The 14,116-nt window shown below is 52.8% G+C and overlaps 5 protein-coding genes across 5 annotated transcripts; 2 read left to right on the top strand and 3 right to left on the bottom strand.

Annotated features, from left to right (window-relative positions):
• Nucleotides 1-106: 106 nt before the first annotated feature.
• BDW74DRAFT_162263 (pentatricopeptide repeat protein) lies at nucleotides 107-3,281 on the top strand. Its single transcript, XM_073725919.1, has one exon. The coding sequence runs from the start codon at nucleotides 230-232 to the stop codon at nucleotides 3,128-3,130; it is 2,901 nt and encodes a 966-aa protein (XP_073578919.1). The 5' UTR covers nucleotides 107-229; the 3' UTR covers nucleotides 3,131-3,281.
• Nucleotides 3,282-3,445: 164 nt separating this feature from the next.
• erg1 (squalene monooxygenase erg1) lies at nucleotides 3,446-5,486 on the top strand. Its single transcript, XM_073725918.1, has 2 exons — nucleotides 3,446-4,782; nucleotides 4,835-5,486. The coding sequence occupies exons 1-2, from the start codon at nucleotides 3,600-3,602 to the stop codon at nucleotides 5,101-5,103; spliced, it is 1,452 nt and encodes a 483-aa protein (XP_073578918.1). The 5' UTR covers nucleotides 3,446-3,599; the 3' UTR covers nucleotides 5,104-5,486.
• A 207-nt stretch (nucleotides 5,487-5,693) lies between these two features.
• Nucleotides 5,694-6,152, bottom strand: BDW74DRAFT_102901 (uncharacterized protein). The gene has a single exon (XM_073721545.1). It carries the CDS (start codon nucleotides 5,991-5,993, stop codon nucleotides 5,748-5,750), a length of 246 nt encoding a protein of 81 aa, XP_073578917.1. The 5' UTR covers nucleotides 5,994-6,152; the 3' UTR covers nucleotides 5,694-5,747.
• On the bottom strand, nucleotides 6,088-9,527 carry BDW74DRAFT_102888 (uncharacterized protein). Its single transcript, XM_073721544.1, has 9 exons — nucleotides 9,314-9,527; nucleotides 9,041-9,137; nucleotides 8,898-8,979; nucleotides 8,801-8,850; nucleotides 8,395-8,721; nucleotides 7,546-8,343; nucleotides 7,325-7,492; nucleotides 6,845-7,278; nucleotides 6,088-6,791 (listed from the first exon to the last, which is right to left on the bottom strand). The coding sequence occupies exons 1-9, from the start codon at nucleotides 9,425-9,427 to the stop codon at nucleotides 6,183-6,185; spliced, it is 2,679 nt and encodes an 892-aa protein (XP_073578916.1). The 5' UTR covers nucleotides 9,428-9,527; the 3' UTR covers nucleotides 6,088-6,182.
• Nucleotides 9,528-11,155: 1,628 nt separating this feature from the next.
• On the bottom strand, nucleotides 11,156-13,524 carry BDW74DRAFT_102835 (uncharacterized protein). The gene is made up of 6 exons (XM_073721543.1): nucleotides 13,335-13,524; nucleotides 12,801-12,973; nucleotides 12,669-12,725; nucleotides 12,399-12,503; nucleotides 12,123-12,341; nucleotides 11,156-11,965 (listed from the first exon to the last, which is right to left on the bottom strand). Exons 2-6 carry the CDS (start codon nucleotides 12,883-12,885, stop codon nucleotides 11,238-11,240), a joined length of 1,194 nt encoding a protein of 397 aa, XP_073578915.1. The 5' UTR covers nucleotides 12,886-12,973; nucleotides 13,335-13,524; the 3' UTR covers nucleotides 11,156-11,237.
• Between the last annotated feature and the right edge of the window lie 592 nt (nucleotides 13,525-14,116).

Genomic DNA, 14,116 nt, shown 5'->3' with positions numbered 1-14,116 from the left:
TCCAACGACTGTACGGCTGCCGAGAGACACCAACCGCGCGCCCCGGCTGCAAACTTTCCGGACAGCGACTACGGGATACAACCCTCGACGATCGGCCCATTGAACAAGCTGGCGCTCGGTTCTATCACAATTCAAGATCTCGGATCCTTGATACATCTCATTTGCATGGTTGATACGTGATTCTCAAGCCACCGGCCGCCCTTCGCGGTGCATCAGCCATCCTAATATCATGTCCGCTCACGGCCCTCCGGCCGTCCCTTCTCGAAACGCCCTACGAGTGCTCCGGAGCCTCGCCCTCGCGGGATCGACGGTGGGAAGCTTCTGTACAGTTGCGGCCATTACCTACGATGTGCACCGGAGAGTGTCCGTCGCGGAGCGCATCGTTGAGAATAAGCGAGCTCTTCAAACCTCCGCTCCGCGATATGACGCGACGTCCGCAGCCAGAAGGATCTCCCGGATGATGGACGCAGCAGAAGCAGGCGAATTTGCGGGCTTGGAAGCATGGAAAGAGACCGAAAAGCAGTACAATCAGAAGGCCAACATCGACATAACGTACGACACGAAAGGCTCTTCCGGCGGAAGTCTTCCTGAGCGGGCAGATGACGCCAATACACAGGCCACAAGTGACGTCGCTACAGAGCACGCGACAAAGCCAAAATATAGAAAGAAAATATTCAAGGGAGTCGAGCTGAATCCCAAACCGGAAATATTCACGGAAGTTGCGCTGCAGCCCAGGCAGCTCAAGTCTAAGGCCGTGCCCCCTTCCCAACCACCCCCGCCGAGCGTAAAGGCAATTTATCGTGTTCGACAGGTGGACAGCGAAGCAAACACGACAACAATAACTTGCGACATAGATTCACGTCTTGGGGAACAATTGACCCTTGACCAGCGCCTGGAAGGGTACATCGAACGTGGTCGGTACATTGACGCCGCTCAAATATTCTTGGACGAACATCCGGCCTCAAACGAATGGATTTCTATCCATCGGCGGCAGATCGTTGAGCAGCTATTCTACCTGAACTGCAGGCAGGAAAACGTCTTCATCGCGAGAAGTCTCTTTGAGCGTCTCGAAGAGGTGGATCGGGTATCACCCACGATGTGGAAGGTCCTGATCGTCTCCTTGGCGAAGAATGGCTGCATAGAGTCAGCCACTACCGTCTACCTCCGCTACAAGGATAAATTTCCTCTGCCAGGAATCCTCCTGGACGTTGTTCTTCGATGCTTGATCGAATCGCGGCGACTTCAGGCTGCGAAAAATCTCCTTTTTCAGAACCTCGAGCACGACATAGAGTGTGGTCTATGTGGTGCCTATCTCTCAGGTCTATGGAAGAAAGCCAGAAGCATTGAGCTTCTTAACGGCCAGTTCACCAAATTGCTCATAATGCTCCGGCGCCTGGATAAGAAACCCACTTTCAAGATCGTACACCCAATGCTCAAAGCATATGTGGATTTTGGCAGGTTTGCAGATGCTGAAACACTGCTACACCAAATGACGGTCGCATACCAAATTCCACTTAATGTCCGACTGAAAGGGATCATGGTCTACGGCAAAGCCTTGCAATGTGACTGGGAGGCGGTCGACCAAGGGCTTGATGAAATGCAGAGCCTCGGCCTGACAGAGTCGAAACGAGACTTCGTCAGGATCTTTCACCGTATCTTTCTCGAATACTGGCCGGTTCACAGCGCCGCCGAGATTCGGCAGTTCCTTTTCCGCTATATTGACAAATTCGATATAGTTCCGGATGATATCCTTTGGGGTCACATACTGGAGGCAGTCGTGGAGCGGGGCGATATGGCTATGCTTCACGAATTCTTAGCCATGGCGCAACAACGCAGGTGGAAAGTGGCCACGAATCAAGATGACGTCTTGAGGGTGGTGAACAGACGACAAACAGTGCTTGGTGGTTCGCCCGTGGGTTTCTGGCAAATGCTTCATGCTGCGCGAGCGGACAATATGCGGGCAACCGCCTCGCAGCAGCTTCTCGGGCTCGACCAGCGAACAGAATGGCGAAAACCAGATATCACAGTTGCGACGGGATTCGAGAAGGCAGACGATGCTGATACATGGTTTGAGCGCACGGTGGACGAGTTGACGAGACCCTCGAGGTCGGTTGACGATTACCAGAATCTACAGACACAGATGATCCACTTCATGCATTCAGGCAAAATGGCAGAAGCCCTCCAAGCCTTCCAGAGTGCGTGGGAATCTGGATTTGTACTCAAGCCTCGGGAAGTTGAACTCGCGCTGATTGCCAGACTACTCAGTCAGGGGCTAGGCGCCGCGCAGGCTCTGCTGGAGACCGAACCCAAATGGGTTCCGTGGCTACCTATTTTCTTTCGGCAGCTCAAAGACATAAACCCCTCAGCAGAGTCCGAATACACACAGATAGCTGTCTTCCGGTTCTATCGCATCCGCTGGGCGAGGGGAACACTGATGGTCACACACAATCTCACCGCGGCAACTAGCGCGCGTCTTATTGCGTCAAACAAGTCGGAGATGGCTATTGATCTGCTCGTGTCAGTCTACAAATCAAAGTACGGACGTCTGAAGCGACTCGACGCTGTTTGCATGAAGATGTTTATGCGCGCGTTCGCTGCAACAGAAAACTACAGGGGGGTTCGCTGGTGCATCTTAACCGCTCTTTCTCGAGACAGCGCCTTGTCCCGAGACTTCCTAGTCGAGGCTCAGCGGGTCTTGGGAGTGATGCGTCGTGAATTAGTAGGCGTAGTCATGGAGGATGCCACGTCACGGTTGCCTGAGCTGAGTGCCATTGATCAGCTTGTCGAGTTCCTTCGAATGAAGTATGAGGGTGGTTGGTTCCAACCAGGAACTCTAAGCTTTAGCGCCCATTGGAAGCACTTGAATCGGCAAACGTTAAAGCAACCCTTTAGCAAAGATGTCTGGCAGAAGACCCCCACCATGACGAATAAAGGTATCAAGAAGCTGCAGGCGCTCACTAATCGTTGGGACGAGGAGTATGAGCTTGAAAGAGTGCTGGACAGTATTGACAATGATGAGGAATCGGTTATTGCTCGATGGAACGAAGCAACCTGTCGTGAACAGGATCTGGAATTGGAACCGAAGGACAGTGAGGCTGTACACGATAGTCAATCTCAGTACTCTGTATAGATAGAGCAAAGACTGTATAGTATTCTTTATTATTCTTTATGATATTAGCATGTGAAGCTTGGCGGAATGCAGCCTCTCAACAATCAAGAGAAAAGATTTCGTCGCAGCCAATCGCCAGCGCCAATTCGCATCGTACGTTCGCCTTTGGACCTTTAGTCTCGTACCTGACATTGTCCCTAGTCAGTCAGCACCTAGCCTAGTACTTGGTTAGTCCCAGGGCAAAGGGTCAGGCCACTTGCTCCCCGTCCTGGCGGAACAGCCACAAAAGCCGTCCCCTTTTACCTTCAGGTCCGCCTTCTTAAACATCGCTCTCTCCCTCCCCCCTCCCCCCTCCGCCAGCTTGCCACTCCTCCTTACCTTGTCCGAATTATCAAAGATTCTGGGCCCTGAATATGCGCAGCGCCCTCCTTTCGCTCACCTCGTTCCCGCCGTTCCCGCCGACTCTTTGAATTTCTTATCCGCCACCACAATGGCCACCACCCATGCTAACGGCCATGCCAACGGTCACGCCTCGAAACCCTCAGACGCCGCGGAAATCCGCCGACGACTCCATCACGATGCCGACATTGTCATAGTGGGTGCTGGGGTGCTTGGATGCGCGCTGGCCGTGGCATTGGGTCGCCAGGGGCGGAGCGTCCTGCTGCTCGAACAGTCGCTCAAGGAGCCCGACCGCATTGTCGGCGAGCTCCTGCAACCCGGCGGAGTCACTGCCCTTGAACAACTAGGCCTGCGAGACTGTCTCGACGGAATCGAGGCCATCCCGACAAACGGATACTACGTCTCCTACATGGGCAAGCCCGTCACAATTGCATACCCCAGCCAAAGTCCCGGAGCACCGCCACCGGAGGGCCGCTCGTTCCATCATGGCCGGTTCGTGATGAAACTGCGCGAAGCTGCGGCGGCTTGTCCGAATGTCACAATCGTCGAGACAAAGGTTACAGATCTGATCACGAGCTCCCACACCAAGCAGGTTCTTGGTGTTGAGTGCGTGACCAAGGAGGCCAAGGACTGCTATTTCGGCCAGATAACCGTCGTCGCGGACGGGTACGCCTCCAAGTTCCGGAAACAATACCACCCTTATACCCCCAAGGTCCGGTCAAAGTTCTGGGGCCTCGAGCTCATCGATGCAGAACTTCCGCAGCCTCACTACGGCCATGTCCTCCTAGAACCTGATCGTCCGCCCATTCTCATCTACCAGATCGGAACACACGAGACCCGAATTCTATGTGATATCCCCGAAAACCTGCCCTCGGCCTCCATCAAGAACGGCGGAGTCAAAGGCCACCTCCGGAACGTCGTCCTTCCCTCCCTCCCCAAATGCGTGCAGCCTTCCTTCGCCGCCGCGTTGGACAAAGGCCAGCTGCGGTCCATGCCGAACTCCTTCCTGCCCAGTGCTCCGAACAAGACACCGGGGTTAATAGTACTGGGCGATGCGCTCAACATGCGGCATCCATTAACAGGCGGTGGTATGACCGTCGCATTAAGCGACGTCGTCATCCTCCGCGAGCTGCTCAGCCCAGAGAAAGTCCCTAGGCTAAGTGACACGGCACTCGTCCTGAAGCAGCTCTCCACCTTCCACTGGCGCCGGAAGATGGGAGCATCCGTCATTAACATTTTGGCACAGGCATTATACTCGCTTTTCGCTGCAGATGGTAAGCCCAGTATCCTAGCCTTCATATTGACCGATGCACTGACAGGCCTTAGATGATAACCTCCGAGCCCTCCAACGCGGCTGCTTCCAGTACTTCACAATGGGAATGTACAAAACACCCGTCAGCCTGCTGGGCGGTATGCTCAAGAAGCCGCAAATCCTCTTCACACACTTCTTCACCGTCGCCTTCCTCTCGCTATGGATGATCATCCGCGACTCGCCCCTGTACAAACTCCCCCTCGCCCTCATCCGGTGCGCGCTCGTCTTCTGGACCGCGTGCGTCGTTATCTTCCCCTACATGTTGATCGAAGCCTTCTGTTAGCCAGCCTCTTTCTTGTGCACCCTAGTTCGAAAAAGAGCTGAGGTTTTCTCTCTATTTCTTCTTTCCTTTCTGTCTACATATCTACTCTCCATACACATATAATGCCCGCGCGAGCCCTGTCATGACGATACATGTTATAGTCTCTGTATTACTATTTACTCTACCTATTTTTTGATTATTATTTTTTCTATCTTCGGTCGAAGAGGATGAAAGAAAAGTCGTGTTGGCTTTGGTTAGACATATCAATCTCCTAATATCTTTTCTTGCTTCTTCCTCCTTCGTCTCGAGCGTATCTCCTTTCGTGGCGCGTGATATGCTTATGTACTATAGCCAGATGCAGATCATATTAGACTAGGCAGACTAATCCTAAACCTTAAATTTTATCCGGAAAAGAAAAAAAAAGGGACAAATGCCGCAGGCCTGGTGTGGTTCATCCCTGGCAGCCCTGTCCATCCGTACTGGTATATATTCGTCCAGAAGGATGAAGCACGGGCTAGGACGTCTACTACGCTAAAGCACTCTACAGACAAATCCTGAGATCGTGAAGGAGAAGGAGAAGGAGAAAAGAAAGACAGAGCAGCATTCAGCAACCCCCTCTGACATTCAATTCAATTCAATTCAGGCCGAGTCCGAGTCCGAATAAGTCAGATGTGCACGGTACTGTATGTAATGATGTAATGTATTGTAGGTAATGTAGAGTGTAAATGTAATGCCAAAACCGACTTTGCCAGGGTAAGTAGAGATCCCACGGCCGGATAGAAAGACAGGATCGAACTTCCGCTCAGACAGACAGACAGACGATAAGATATGATAGAATAGGATCCAGTAGGCAAGGAAGAAAAGACAAGACAAGACAAGCAGAGAAAAGAAAAAGAAACAAATAACACCATATCACTTCATCTGGTATCTAGGATGCAGTCGTAAAAACAAATGACGGGCAGGCTTTCGAAGGCCCAGGCCAAGGGTAGCGCTAGCTATGCTTGCAATGCGTGCAGAGCGATGCAGAGCGATGCAGAAAAGGTGACTTAAAGAGGTCTTTATTCGGAATTATGCAATGGGTGGCTGGATGGAGGCAGGCATCAGCCCTCGCCGCTATCGCCGCTGTTCTGGTTCTCCTTCTCGCTGTCCTTCCCAACCGCATCTGTGACGGGATCCGGCGGTGTCTCTCGAGGCTCGGCGGTCTTTACTGAGGAGCTGAGGTTGATAGCGATGCGCTTTGGAGCTGCACTGGTCATGTTTGGTGCGGCCTGCGACGCGGGTTTATCGCCGAGTGTTACGGAGCCGATGGAGCCGCTTCGCTTCTTCCTCATGAATCCCGCGGTTCCGGTCGAGCTACTCGTTGAACTTCGTCGTTTCGGACCAGAGGTGAGCTTGACGAGCTCGTCGTCGTCTTCTTCCTCGCGCCGGCGCTTCTCTGATAGCCTCTCGGGTGGCGTTTGCACGACTTGTGAAATCGGTGTTGAGGGCTCTGAGACTGGATCAGCGGGTGCATCTTCATTTGTGGTGTCGTCGGATTTCTGTTGTTTGGAATCTCTCTCTGATCCGGGTTTCGTATCCATCGTATCCATTGCATCTGCATCTTCTTCGTCGTCATCGGGGTAGTCCACCAGGGCTTTCACAGCCGGTGAGGCGGCGCCATTCGGTAACTGGGAAATATGTGTGCCCGAAGTCTGATTATCCTGCTGCCACTGCATTGACGTCAGCACACAAGTCAAAAACTCCACGACAAAGCAGATCTTACCTCCTCCTCGTCGTCCGACGTGTTGAAATACTCCTCCTCTGCAGGATCCATTTCCTTAACGCCTTGCCAGCGTCCAGTCGGTGGCATCTTCAGAACAGGCGTGACCTCTTCTTGGGAGTACAACGTTGAGTCGGCTTCCTCACTGTATCCCTGGAGTTGTTCGTAGTGAAGTATCAATCCCTGGAAGGTGTCAACGTAGGTGATATTCCTCAGCTTGTCGCCGTATTTTCCAACAACATGAAGGGTTATCGGTTTGATATGTTCTCGCTTGATGAATTCGAAAAGTTCAAGGCAGGCAGAGTTGAGCAGGTTATCGCGGGGCATGGTCTCGTAAACAATGTCAAGGATGAGCCCAAAGGTATCATTGTGGGTCATCAAAGCTTGGTAAAAGGTGTCTTGAAGGCTAAGCAAGGTCCTGAAGAATTTCAAAGCAGCTGGGAACAGTTAGCGCCGCTCTGAGAAGCAATGGAGTAAACATACTTAGTTTGAGGTGTTTTTGCGTCACCCGGAGTAATTGAGTGATGTGAGCCGCAAGCCGCTCGTTCTGAATGACATTGCGGCATCGGTAGAGGTGTTGGCGAACGAAGAATGTGAGGATATCCACAAGGTGGGAGTATAGGGCTACGGCTTGGAAACTCAAACCATGGACTGGAGAAGTGTCAGTGCGTCAGACGCAGATCAGCCGGCCGCCGAGAACTTACGATTAGATTGATCTTCAAGACGTTTTAACGGCGCAAACAGTCTCCTAGAAGACTCGTCGAAGTGGTTTTGGACAAAAGCATCAGGAAGCATGTTGGGCCGCACTTTCGCAGCCTCGGGACCAGCCCGGGCCATCGCGGCCTGGAGAGGAACTTGCGGGTCGAGCAGGACCTTAATCGCATCTGCGAGTTGATTCTTCACCCCGAGATCAACTTCCGTATGCAGCATGTCGATTAGGGTATCAGTAAGGGGTGTCTTCTTCTCGTTGACGGCCTTGAGCATGTAACTGCGCATCATGATGGGGTCGTGGTCGAGGAGCGCTACCAGGATGTCAATTCCCGTCGTCCGAATCGCCGGATTCGGGTGCTTGATGGCGAAAGCAATTACAGCGAAAAGGCCATTGTTGATGAGGTTCGCGTAAAGTGTGGCGCGCTCCGGTACCTGCAAGTTCTTCGCGATTGATGCGCATTGGTGCAGGAACTGGACGGCCTCCTCCTTGCGCTTTGCATCCGCACTTCTCGGATCGAAGACCGAAAATAGTTCCTTTAAGAAAGAGGCGTCCGACTGAATATGGTTTACAATGTCGACCTGGTTGTAGAAGATCATTGAGTTGAGGACGGAAAAGGTAGGGTCGTCGAGAATCCGAGCGAGAACGACATCTTTGAGATATTGCAACCGCCAGGTGTAGCGGATCTTGCGCCGAATGGTCTGGTCCCTGATCGGAACAACTTCCTTAAATCGCGATTTGTCGGACAAGTACAGGCGATGGTTCGCTTTATGAGTAGGAAATTCGGGGTCATCTGGAATAAGTTAGCGGCCTGCATCCACCGTGCAGATATATCCCTACATACATTCTAATGCTCCAACAACTCCGAGTATGACAGAGTCCGTAACAACGGTTTCAATGATGGTGGAATCGTTAAGAAGGATGAGGGATTTCATGATGTTGCAGAGGCGGTGCAAGTCGGAGAGACTTTCCAGGTCTTCGGCGACTGTAACCAGCGGAAGGAGTTTCTGTATGTATTCGTCTCTGATGACGCATTTGGACAGCGCATCGCGGCCAGTCTGGGCCATGCTTGCGGCTCTCATAAGATGATCGATATCGGGGAGGTTCACGAGTTCGGGCGCGGGTAGGGTAATCTGATGCATGCTCTCGAGGTCTTCGGATAGGGCATCATCTGTACGCGCGGACGGTGTCAGTCACATTAATGCAGGGCAGGCAACGACGCGCCGGTGTAGTTATAGCAGGATACATACCACCTGCGGCCATGTTGAGAAGGTGTTGCTGAACATTATTGACGAAGTTCCTTGACACGTAAGTAAAGGCAAGACAATTGTGCCAGGGACAATGTACCATATTAATGCGCATCCTTCAGCTTCCTGGAAGCTCAACGCCATATCTGTCTGGTTCGGCTCCGTCCACACGATCAAGGTATCTAAATAGCGCAAGGAGTGTGAGTGAGTCGCATTCCCATATCCTCATCTCGAGATGCCTACCTTGCTGCTTCTGATACCCGCCATCTTTGGAAATTTTCGTCTCCAAGAGCACGCGGTCGGGTGTATCCTCCGACTCGACAAATATTCGCGGTTCATCCTACCAAGCGAGAAGTCCGCGGTCAGCGAGTCTTCAAAATATAGACCAGCGCACCAATTTCCATCCGGTATATTGCGTCCAACAGATGCTGGCGACCGTCGTCGCGCGGATGGGACGGGTGGTTGTGATGCCATATGTCCTGTCATGCCATGCGACGATCAACAGATAGAGCTTACATTGAGGATCTGGCCAGTGCAAAACCCTGTCCCCCGATCGAACCAGTCATTCTCCTTGAGTTCATAAACCTTAACCCGCTTGCGATCGCTGGGCGGCTGTAATTCCGACGCCATGTTCTGGCCGAGGAGAGGAGGGGCCGCTCGTCACTCGAGCGCCTCAGGGACGACGAGTGCACCGGCGCGAGAAGAGCGCCAAGGGACGAAGCGCGGGTCGGCGGATGCGAGCTTGGAGAAGGACGAAAGGATTATGTCGCGGTACTGTCGCTGCGGGGTCAACAGGAGAGGAGCGAAAGGAACAAGGGACGGCGGCGGGCGATGATGAACGGACGGGGCGGTCGAAATTGCTGGTCGCTGACGATGATGAAAGATGGATGTGGTTGCGGTTGTGGTGATGGAGGTGACGGAGTCGGGACCACCTGGCGGCCTCGGCAGCGGTCGGCGCGAGAATCGGAATCACGTCGTTCAGGGTCTTCTATCGGCCAGACTTGGGTCTGCGCGAGAGGACACAGGATGAAATAGACACACGCGACCGAGGGACAAGCGAGAGGCGAGCCTGCGTGAGTGGTGACAGGCTGACGGGGTCGGCAGCACAAGAGGAGCAGCGTCCGGGACGGCTAGGCGGGATTGGGGAACGTTGGGTTGATTAGGCTTAAGCGTCGATGATCTCCAGGCGGGAGGGCTTCGGATTCCAGAGCCCCTGCGAGCTTCCAGAGATTCCAGAATCACGTCAAAGGCTGATACGGTAATAGTAGCAGAAAGGGGGCAAGCCAGGGGTGATGATCAAAAAAAGAAGCTCGCTCGGGATGACGTGCGCCGTCAACTCTGTTGGCCACACTGCTGCTGCGACTGCTGCGATTCCTGTCCGTCTTCCCCGCGTACCCATGGAACGTCGGTGGAACACTATCAACTCTGATATACTAGAACACCATCAAAGAGACAGCCTGAACGGTCAACCGCACGCTTTCTGGAGATTCAAGGTACTAGGCAGGGAAACAAGCTTATCTCGAGCAGCCATCAGCCCCCCGCTCGCCTAATCCCAGGAACAAAGGATACCAGACTTTGTCTAGTACTGCCTCCCCTGCATGGTCTAGTCCGTGCTCCTTGGCTATAGTCTGTCGCGATACTATATTATGGAGTACTAGTGTGGCCCTTTCCTGCAGCCCAGTTGTCGCCACGTACAAGGCCGAGGCCTATTCTAGTATCTACTCTGTATTGAGTATACCAAACAAGATTATTAAGGAATAGCAATAGATACAGAAAGCCAATATGACACTAAACCAGACCAAGCATTAACACGATAGAGATGCGGCTCAGATCAAACTCCAAGAACTCGTTTGACGTTTGCCTGCTCCCCGTGTTCCTTTTGCCCATAGCATAACCCAATCCCAAACAGTGACTATGAGAGAAGATGGAGATACCCTTTTGCTGCCCAAAACCCCAGTCCCAAAAAGGAAGTAGACAAAACACGCGTAGCTCCGGCCATATTTGCAGACAACCCACAGTGATGTTGAACACCTGAACCCCCGGACGAGTTGGAAATAAGAGCCGACATACTGGAGACATAATCCGATCAGAAAATAAACTGCAACGAAGATAACAAGGAAACAAAGACGATCCAAATGCAGCCAGAACAAAACCAAATAAGGGTGAGTAAGGAATGAAGGCAGACAGCAAGCACCAAAGGGAAACCGACTCCGAGAACCAACAGGCCAACCAAGCTCCTACCAAGCCAACAAACCATGTACCAAATCGACAACGCATGAACAGACTCCCAAGACAAACAAATCATCGTTGCACCAAGCCTGGACTCTCCCATATATGTGCCATCATCCACTCCGAGTATAGAAAGAAAGCCCTTCTTCAAAACGCCCCGGCGGAAAAGTATGAACCGAAAAGAAAGATAAAGTGTTCGTGAGTAGTTCGATTAGCCCCAAACAGAGGCTTGGACGCCCAGTCCGGCCTTGGAGCCCCAGACACCGCTGCTGTTGCTCCAGCCGAGCCCAACGCCACCGGAGGGGTCCTTGACGCCGGACGGGCCAGCGGCGGAGGGAGCGGGGTTGGAGGCAGCTGACATCGACATGGAGCGGTCATTGATGCTTTCACCGGTTGTGAAACCGAAACCCAGGGGCGAAGGCAGGGGGGTCGTGGATCGCTTGTTCAGAGCAGGGTTGGAAACTTGAGCAGGTCCAGCTTGCTGGGCCGGACGAGTACCGATAGGTCCAACGCTGGATTTCGAAAGTGCCTGTCTCGAAGATGGAGAGTCCGCTCCGGGGGAAGAAGCCGAGGTCACGGGCTGTTCAGCACTGTCGTACTTTCCAAAGACGGCGGAGCTCGGAGACGAGGTGCTGTTCGCGCGTGAGGGGGATTGAATCCCAGACGGGCCGGCGTTTGCCTGAGCGATGCCGTCGGGGCCGGAAATCGAACCCTGACTGAACGGGTCAACGCTGCGGGGCGAGGCGCCCCGAACACCAGCCTGACTCTCAGGGCGGGAGCCATCCTCGGCGAAACCGGTAGGGGGGAAGAAGGCGGGGCTTTCGTTGCCGTACAGGGCCCTGTGTTGGCGAGCCAGAAGCTCTCGGCGACTCTCCTCGTTCACGGCGGCTGGACTGAGCGAACGGTCGGACTTGCCGGCTGACATTTCGGCGAGAAGGCCTTTCAGGAAGAAAAATTATTAAACCATGTTCTCCAGAAGAAGTATGGGGCAATGCCCCAATGTATTATACAAGGCAATGGATACATGCGGGTAGAATGAGCACGGGGAATCTTGGATGTATAAGGAAAGAAAAAGCTCCAAAATGCTACCACGTACTTCGGTTGTACTGCTGCTCCTGATGATAATTGCGGAGTTCCCTCTCACGCTGTGCCGCCATCCGACGCTTCGCTTGCATCATCTGATCCACTTCATTGGGGCGTCCCTGGAAACGCTGCGAGGCGTAGTAGCCTTGCATGTTGGGGTTTGGGTGCATCCTGGCGCCGTCAAAGTCGCTGATTGAGTGATGGCGCTGAGCCGGGTTCGGCATGCGTGGGTCTGCAAATTGTTGTTCAGGATGAGGCCTTGCTGAAGAAGGTGGTCGAGAGTCCGTACCGTACTCAGGATGGGGGCGGCCAACCATCATGGGCATCGAGTCCCTCCGCGGTGCTGCCCAGAGTTTTCCACTCTTGACAAGGTTGTCAATGGCGCGATCGACCTCTGCGACGTAATATTAGCGACTGCCCTCTTATGATTCGTGGGCGGTATACACCATCGCGGCCCATAACCTCGAACAAAACTATAACGCCTCATTTCTGGTGTACCGCGGGTGGGAAGGAAGATAATCTGTCGGGCAAAACAAATGAAAACTCGTCGAGTGCGTACCGTCAAACTGCGAGGCAAAAGCGGGAATATCTTCACGTTGCGAGACGGAGCTGGATCCTGATAGCGAATGGGTAAGTCTTGGATCCGGTGTCGCAGAAACTTCAATCGCGGAATGGCATATTCGATGCATACCTGATCGCGACGGAGGTACAGGCTGCTCCCAGGAAGCCTGGCGGGAAGTCGGGGCTTGCCAGCCCTGGGGTTCGTAGTACGCCATATTGATCGATAAGAGACTTCGGAGTTTAGACGAAGAGGAACGGCGAAGGTACCAAATTCGCTCGGAAGTTGTCAAACCCTATTCCAGACTATGAATCGGATCGTAAGCATTAGATCGGAAGAGGATAAAATAAACGTGGCCAATTGTTCAACCGAGGATTAAGGAAATAGACGGCAAAAATAGGCAATCGAGCACAGCAGCGACCGATGAAAGAGACAGTCTGAGGTTCCTGGATTGTGCCCGTCGAGGTATCGTGAAACTTTTTTTCACCTCCGCTCGGGTGCCAACCAAGAGAGTTCGAGGACCCAAGGAAACCCAAGGACAGCCCGACGGCAGCCAAACCACAAAATACAGGGAGAAAATCGATGCTTTGCTTTTGTTTGATCGGATTCAATGACGAACGCTGCAATGAAGAGGGAAGACTCCTGAACGGGAAGACGGCTGCTTACAAGAAAAGGAGTGATTGTCCCCAAGAATTCCGGGCGGCTCTACCACGAGTGAACGAGGCAGAAGGAGCGACAAGAGAAGCAGAATCTCAATCCCAAGGCACGACAGACAACTGAGTCTGGCGTGGAAAAAACGGAAAAGGGAGAGAAGGGGTGGGGGACGAGGAAATAAGACGGGGGGGTGGGGAGGAGGAAGAGGGAAAACAGAGTGGTGAGTCGGGTAGAAGAGGTGCGACGGTAAAGGGCGAGTCGCGAGGATAAGGAGATCGGGTGTGAGGGGAGCGAGCAGGGAGCGAAGAGGGGGAAGCGAGAAGTGGATATTATTTTGATTATTATTACTTTTGACCGGGAATAACAAGTGGTAATAAAAATGATAGTAATAATAAGCTCCCTCCAGTTGATAACTTGACAGTCTAAGAGAGAGCGTGTAATCAACAGCAGAGATTCGGTTCTTGAGGCGTTTGAGCCAAAATTAAATTATATTGCCTGCCAGCAGGGCCGGAAGTCGGAACGCCTCTCCATAGCTACAACCATGACTCCTGTAGTAATACGCATGATACTGAGAAGGGAAGAACCTTAGAGACTTTTATGTCATGAACAGGCCGAAAAAGCAAAGGATCACAGATATGGTGGGCGGATGGCATAAAAAATAATGTGATTATGGGCCTTAGGAGTCTTGACTTGCTTTGCTCGGGCCCGTTTCTTGACTTCTAAGGTTCGAACATCCTCCGTCCACGGCCGTCGCTCACAATGCTACGGGAGCGGTCCGGCTTGCCAAATATACA

Source organism: Aspergillus multicolor, assembly GCF_047715735.1.
Source record: "Aspergillus multicolor strain CBS 133.54 unplaced genomic scaffold BDW74scaffold_40, whole genome shotgun sequence".
NCBI lineage: Eukaryota > Fungi > Ascomycota > Eurotiomycetes > Eurotiales > Aspergillaceae > Aspergillus > Aspergillus multicolor.
The sequence above is the reverse complement of the archived record's forward strand: the minus strand, read 5'-3'. Positions and strand labels throughout refer to the sequence as shown.

What these genes read in the sequence shown, in the direction of transcription:
- BDW74DRAFT_102835 (XM_073721543.1), bottom strand. Translation starts at nt 12,885, where the DNA reads ATGGCGTACTACGAACCCCAGGGCTGGCAAGCCCCGACTTCCCGCCAG. An exon ending in TGTACCTCCGTCGCGATCAG is followed by an intron (nt 12,726 to 12,800) that starts GTATGCATCGAA and finishes ATTCGCTATCAG; the next exon opens with GATCCAGCTCCGTCTCGCAA. An exon ending in CCGCCCCCATCCTGAGTACG is followed by an intron (nt 12,342 to 12,398) that starts GTACGGACTCTC and finishes AACAATTTGCAG; the next exon opens with ACCCACGCATGCCGAACCCG.
- BDW74DRAFT_162263 (XM_073725919.1), top strand. Translation starts at nt 230, where the DNA reads ATGTCCGCTCACGGCCCTCCGGCCGTCCCTTCTCGAAACGCCCTACGA.
- BDW74DRAFT_102901 (XM_073721545.1), bottom strand. Translation starts at nt 5,993, where the DNA reads ATGGTGTTATTTGTTTCTTTTTCTTTTCTCTGCTTGTCTTGTCTTGTC.
- BDW74DRAFT_102888 (XM_073721544.1), bottom strand. Translation starts at nt 9,427, where the DNA reads ATGGCGTCGGAATTACAGCCGCCCAGCGATCGCAAGCGGGTTAAGGTT. An exon ending in CGGGTATCAGAAGCAGCAAG is followed by an intron (nt 8,980 to 9,040) that starts GTAGGCATCTCG and finishes TGCGCTATTTAG; the next exon opens with ATACCTTGATCGTGTGGACG. An exon ending in GAAGGATGCGCATTAATATG is followed by an intron (nt 8,851 to 8,897) that starts GTACATTGTCCC and finishes TTACGTGTCAAG; the next exon opens with GAACTTCGTCAATAATGTTC.
- erg1 (XM_073725918.1), top strand. Translation starts at nt 3,600, where the DNA reads ATGGCCACCACCCATGCTAACGGCCATGCCAACGGTCACGCCTCGAAA. An exon ending in CTCGCTTTTCGCTGCAGATG is followed by an intron (nt 4,783 to 4,834) that starts GTAAGCCCAGTA and finishes GACAGGCCTTAG; the next exon opens with ATGATAACCTCCGAGCCCTC.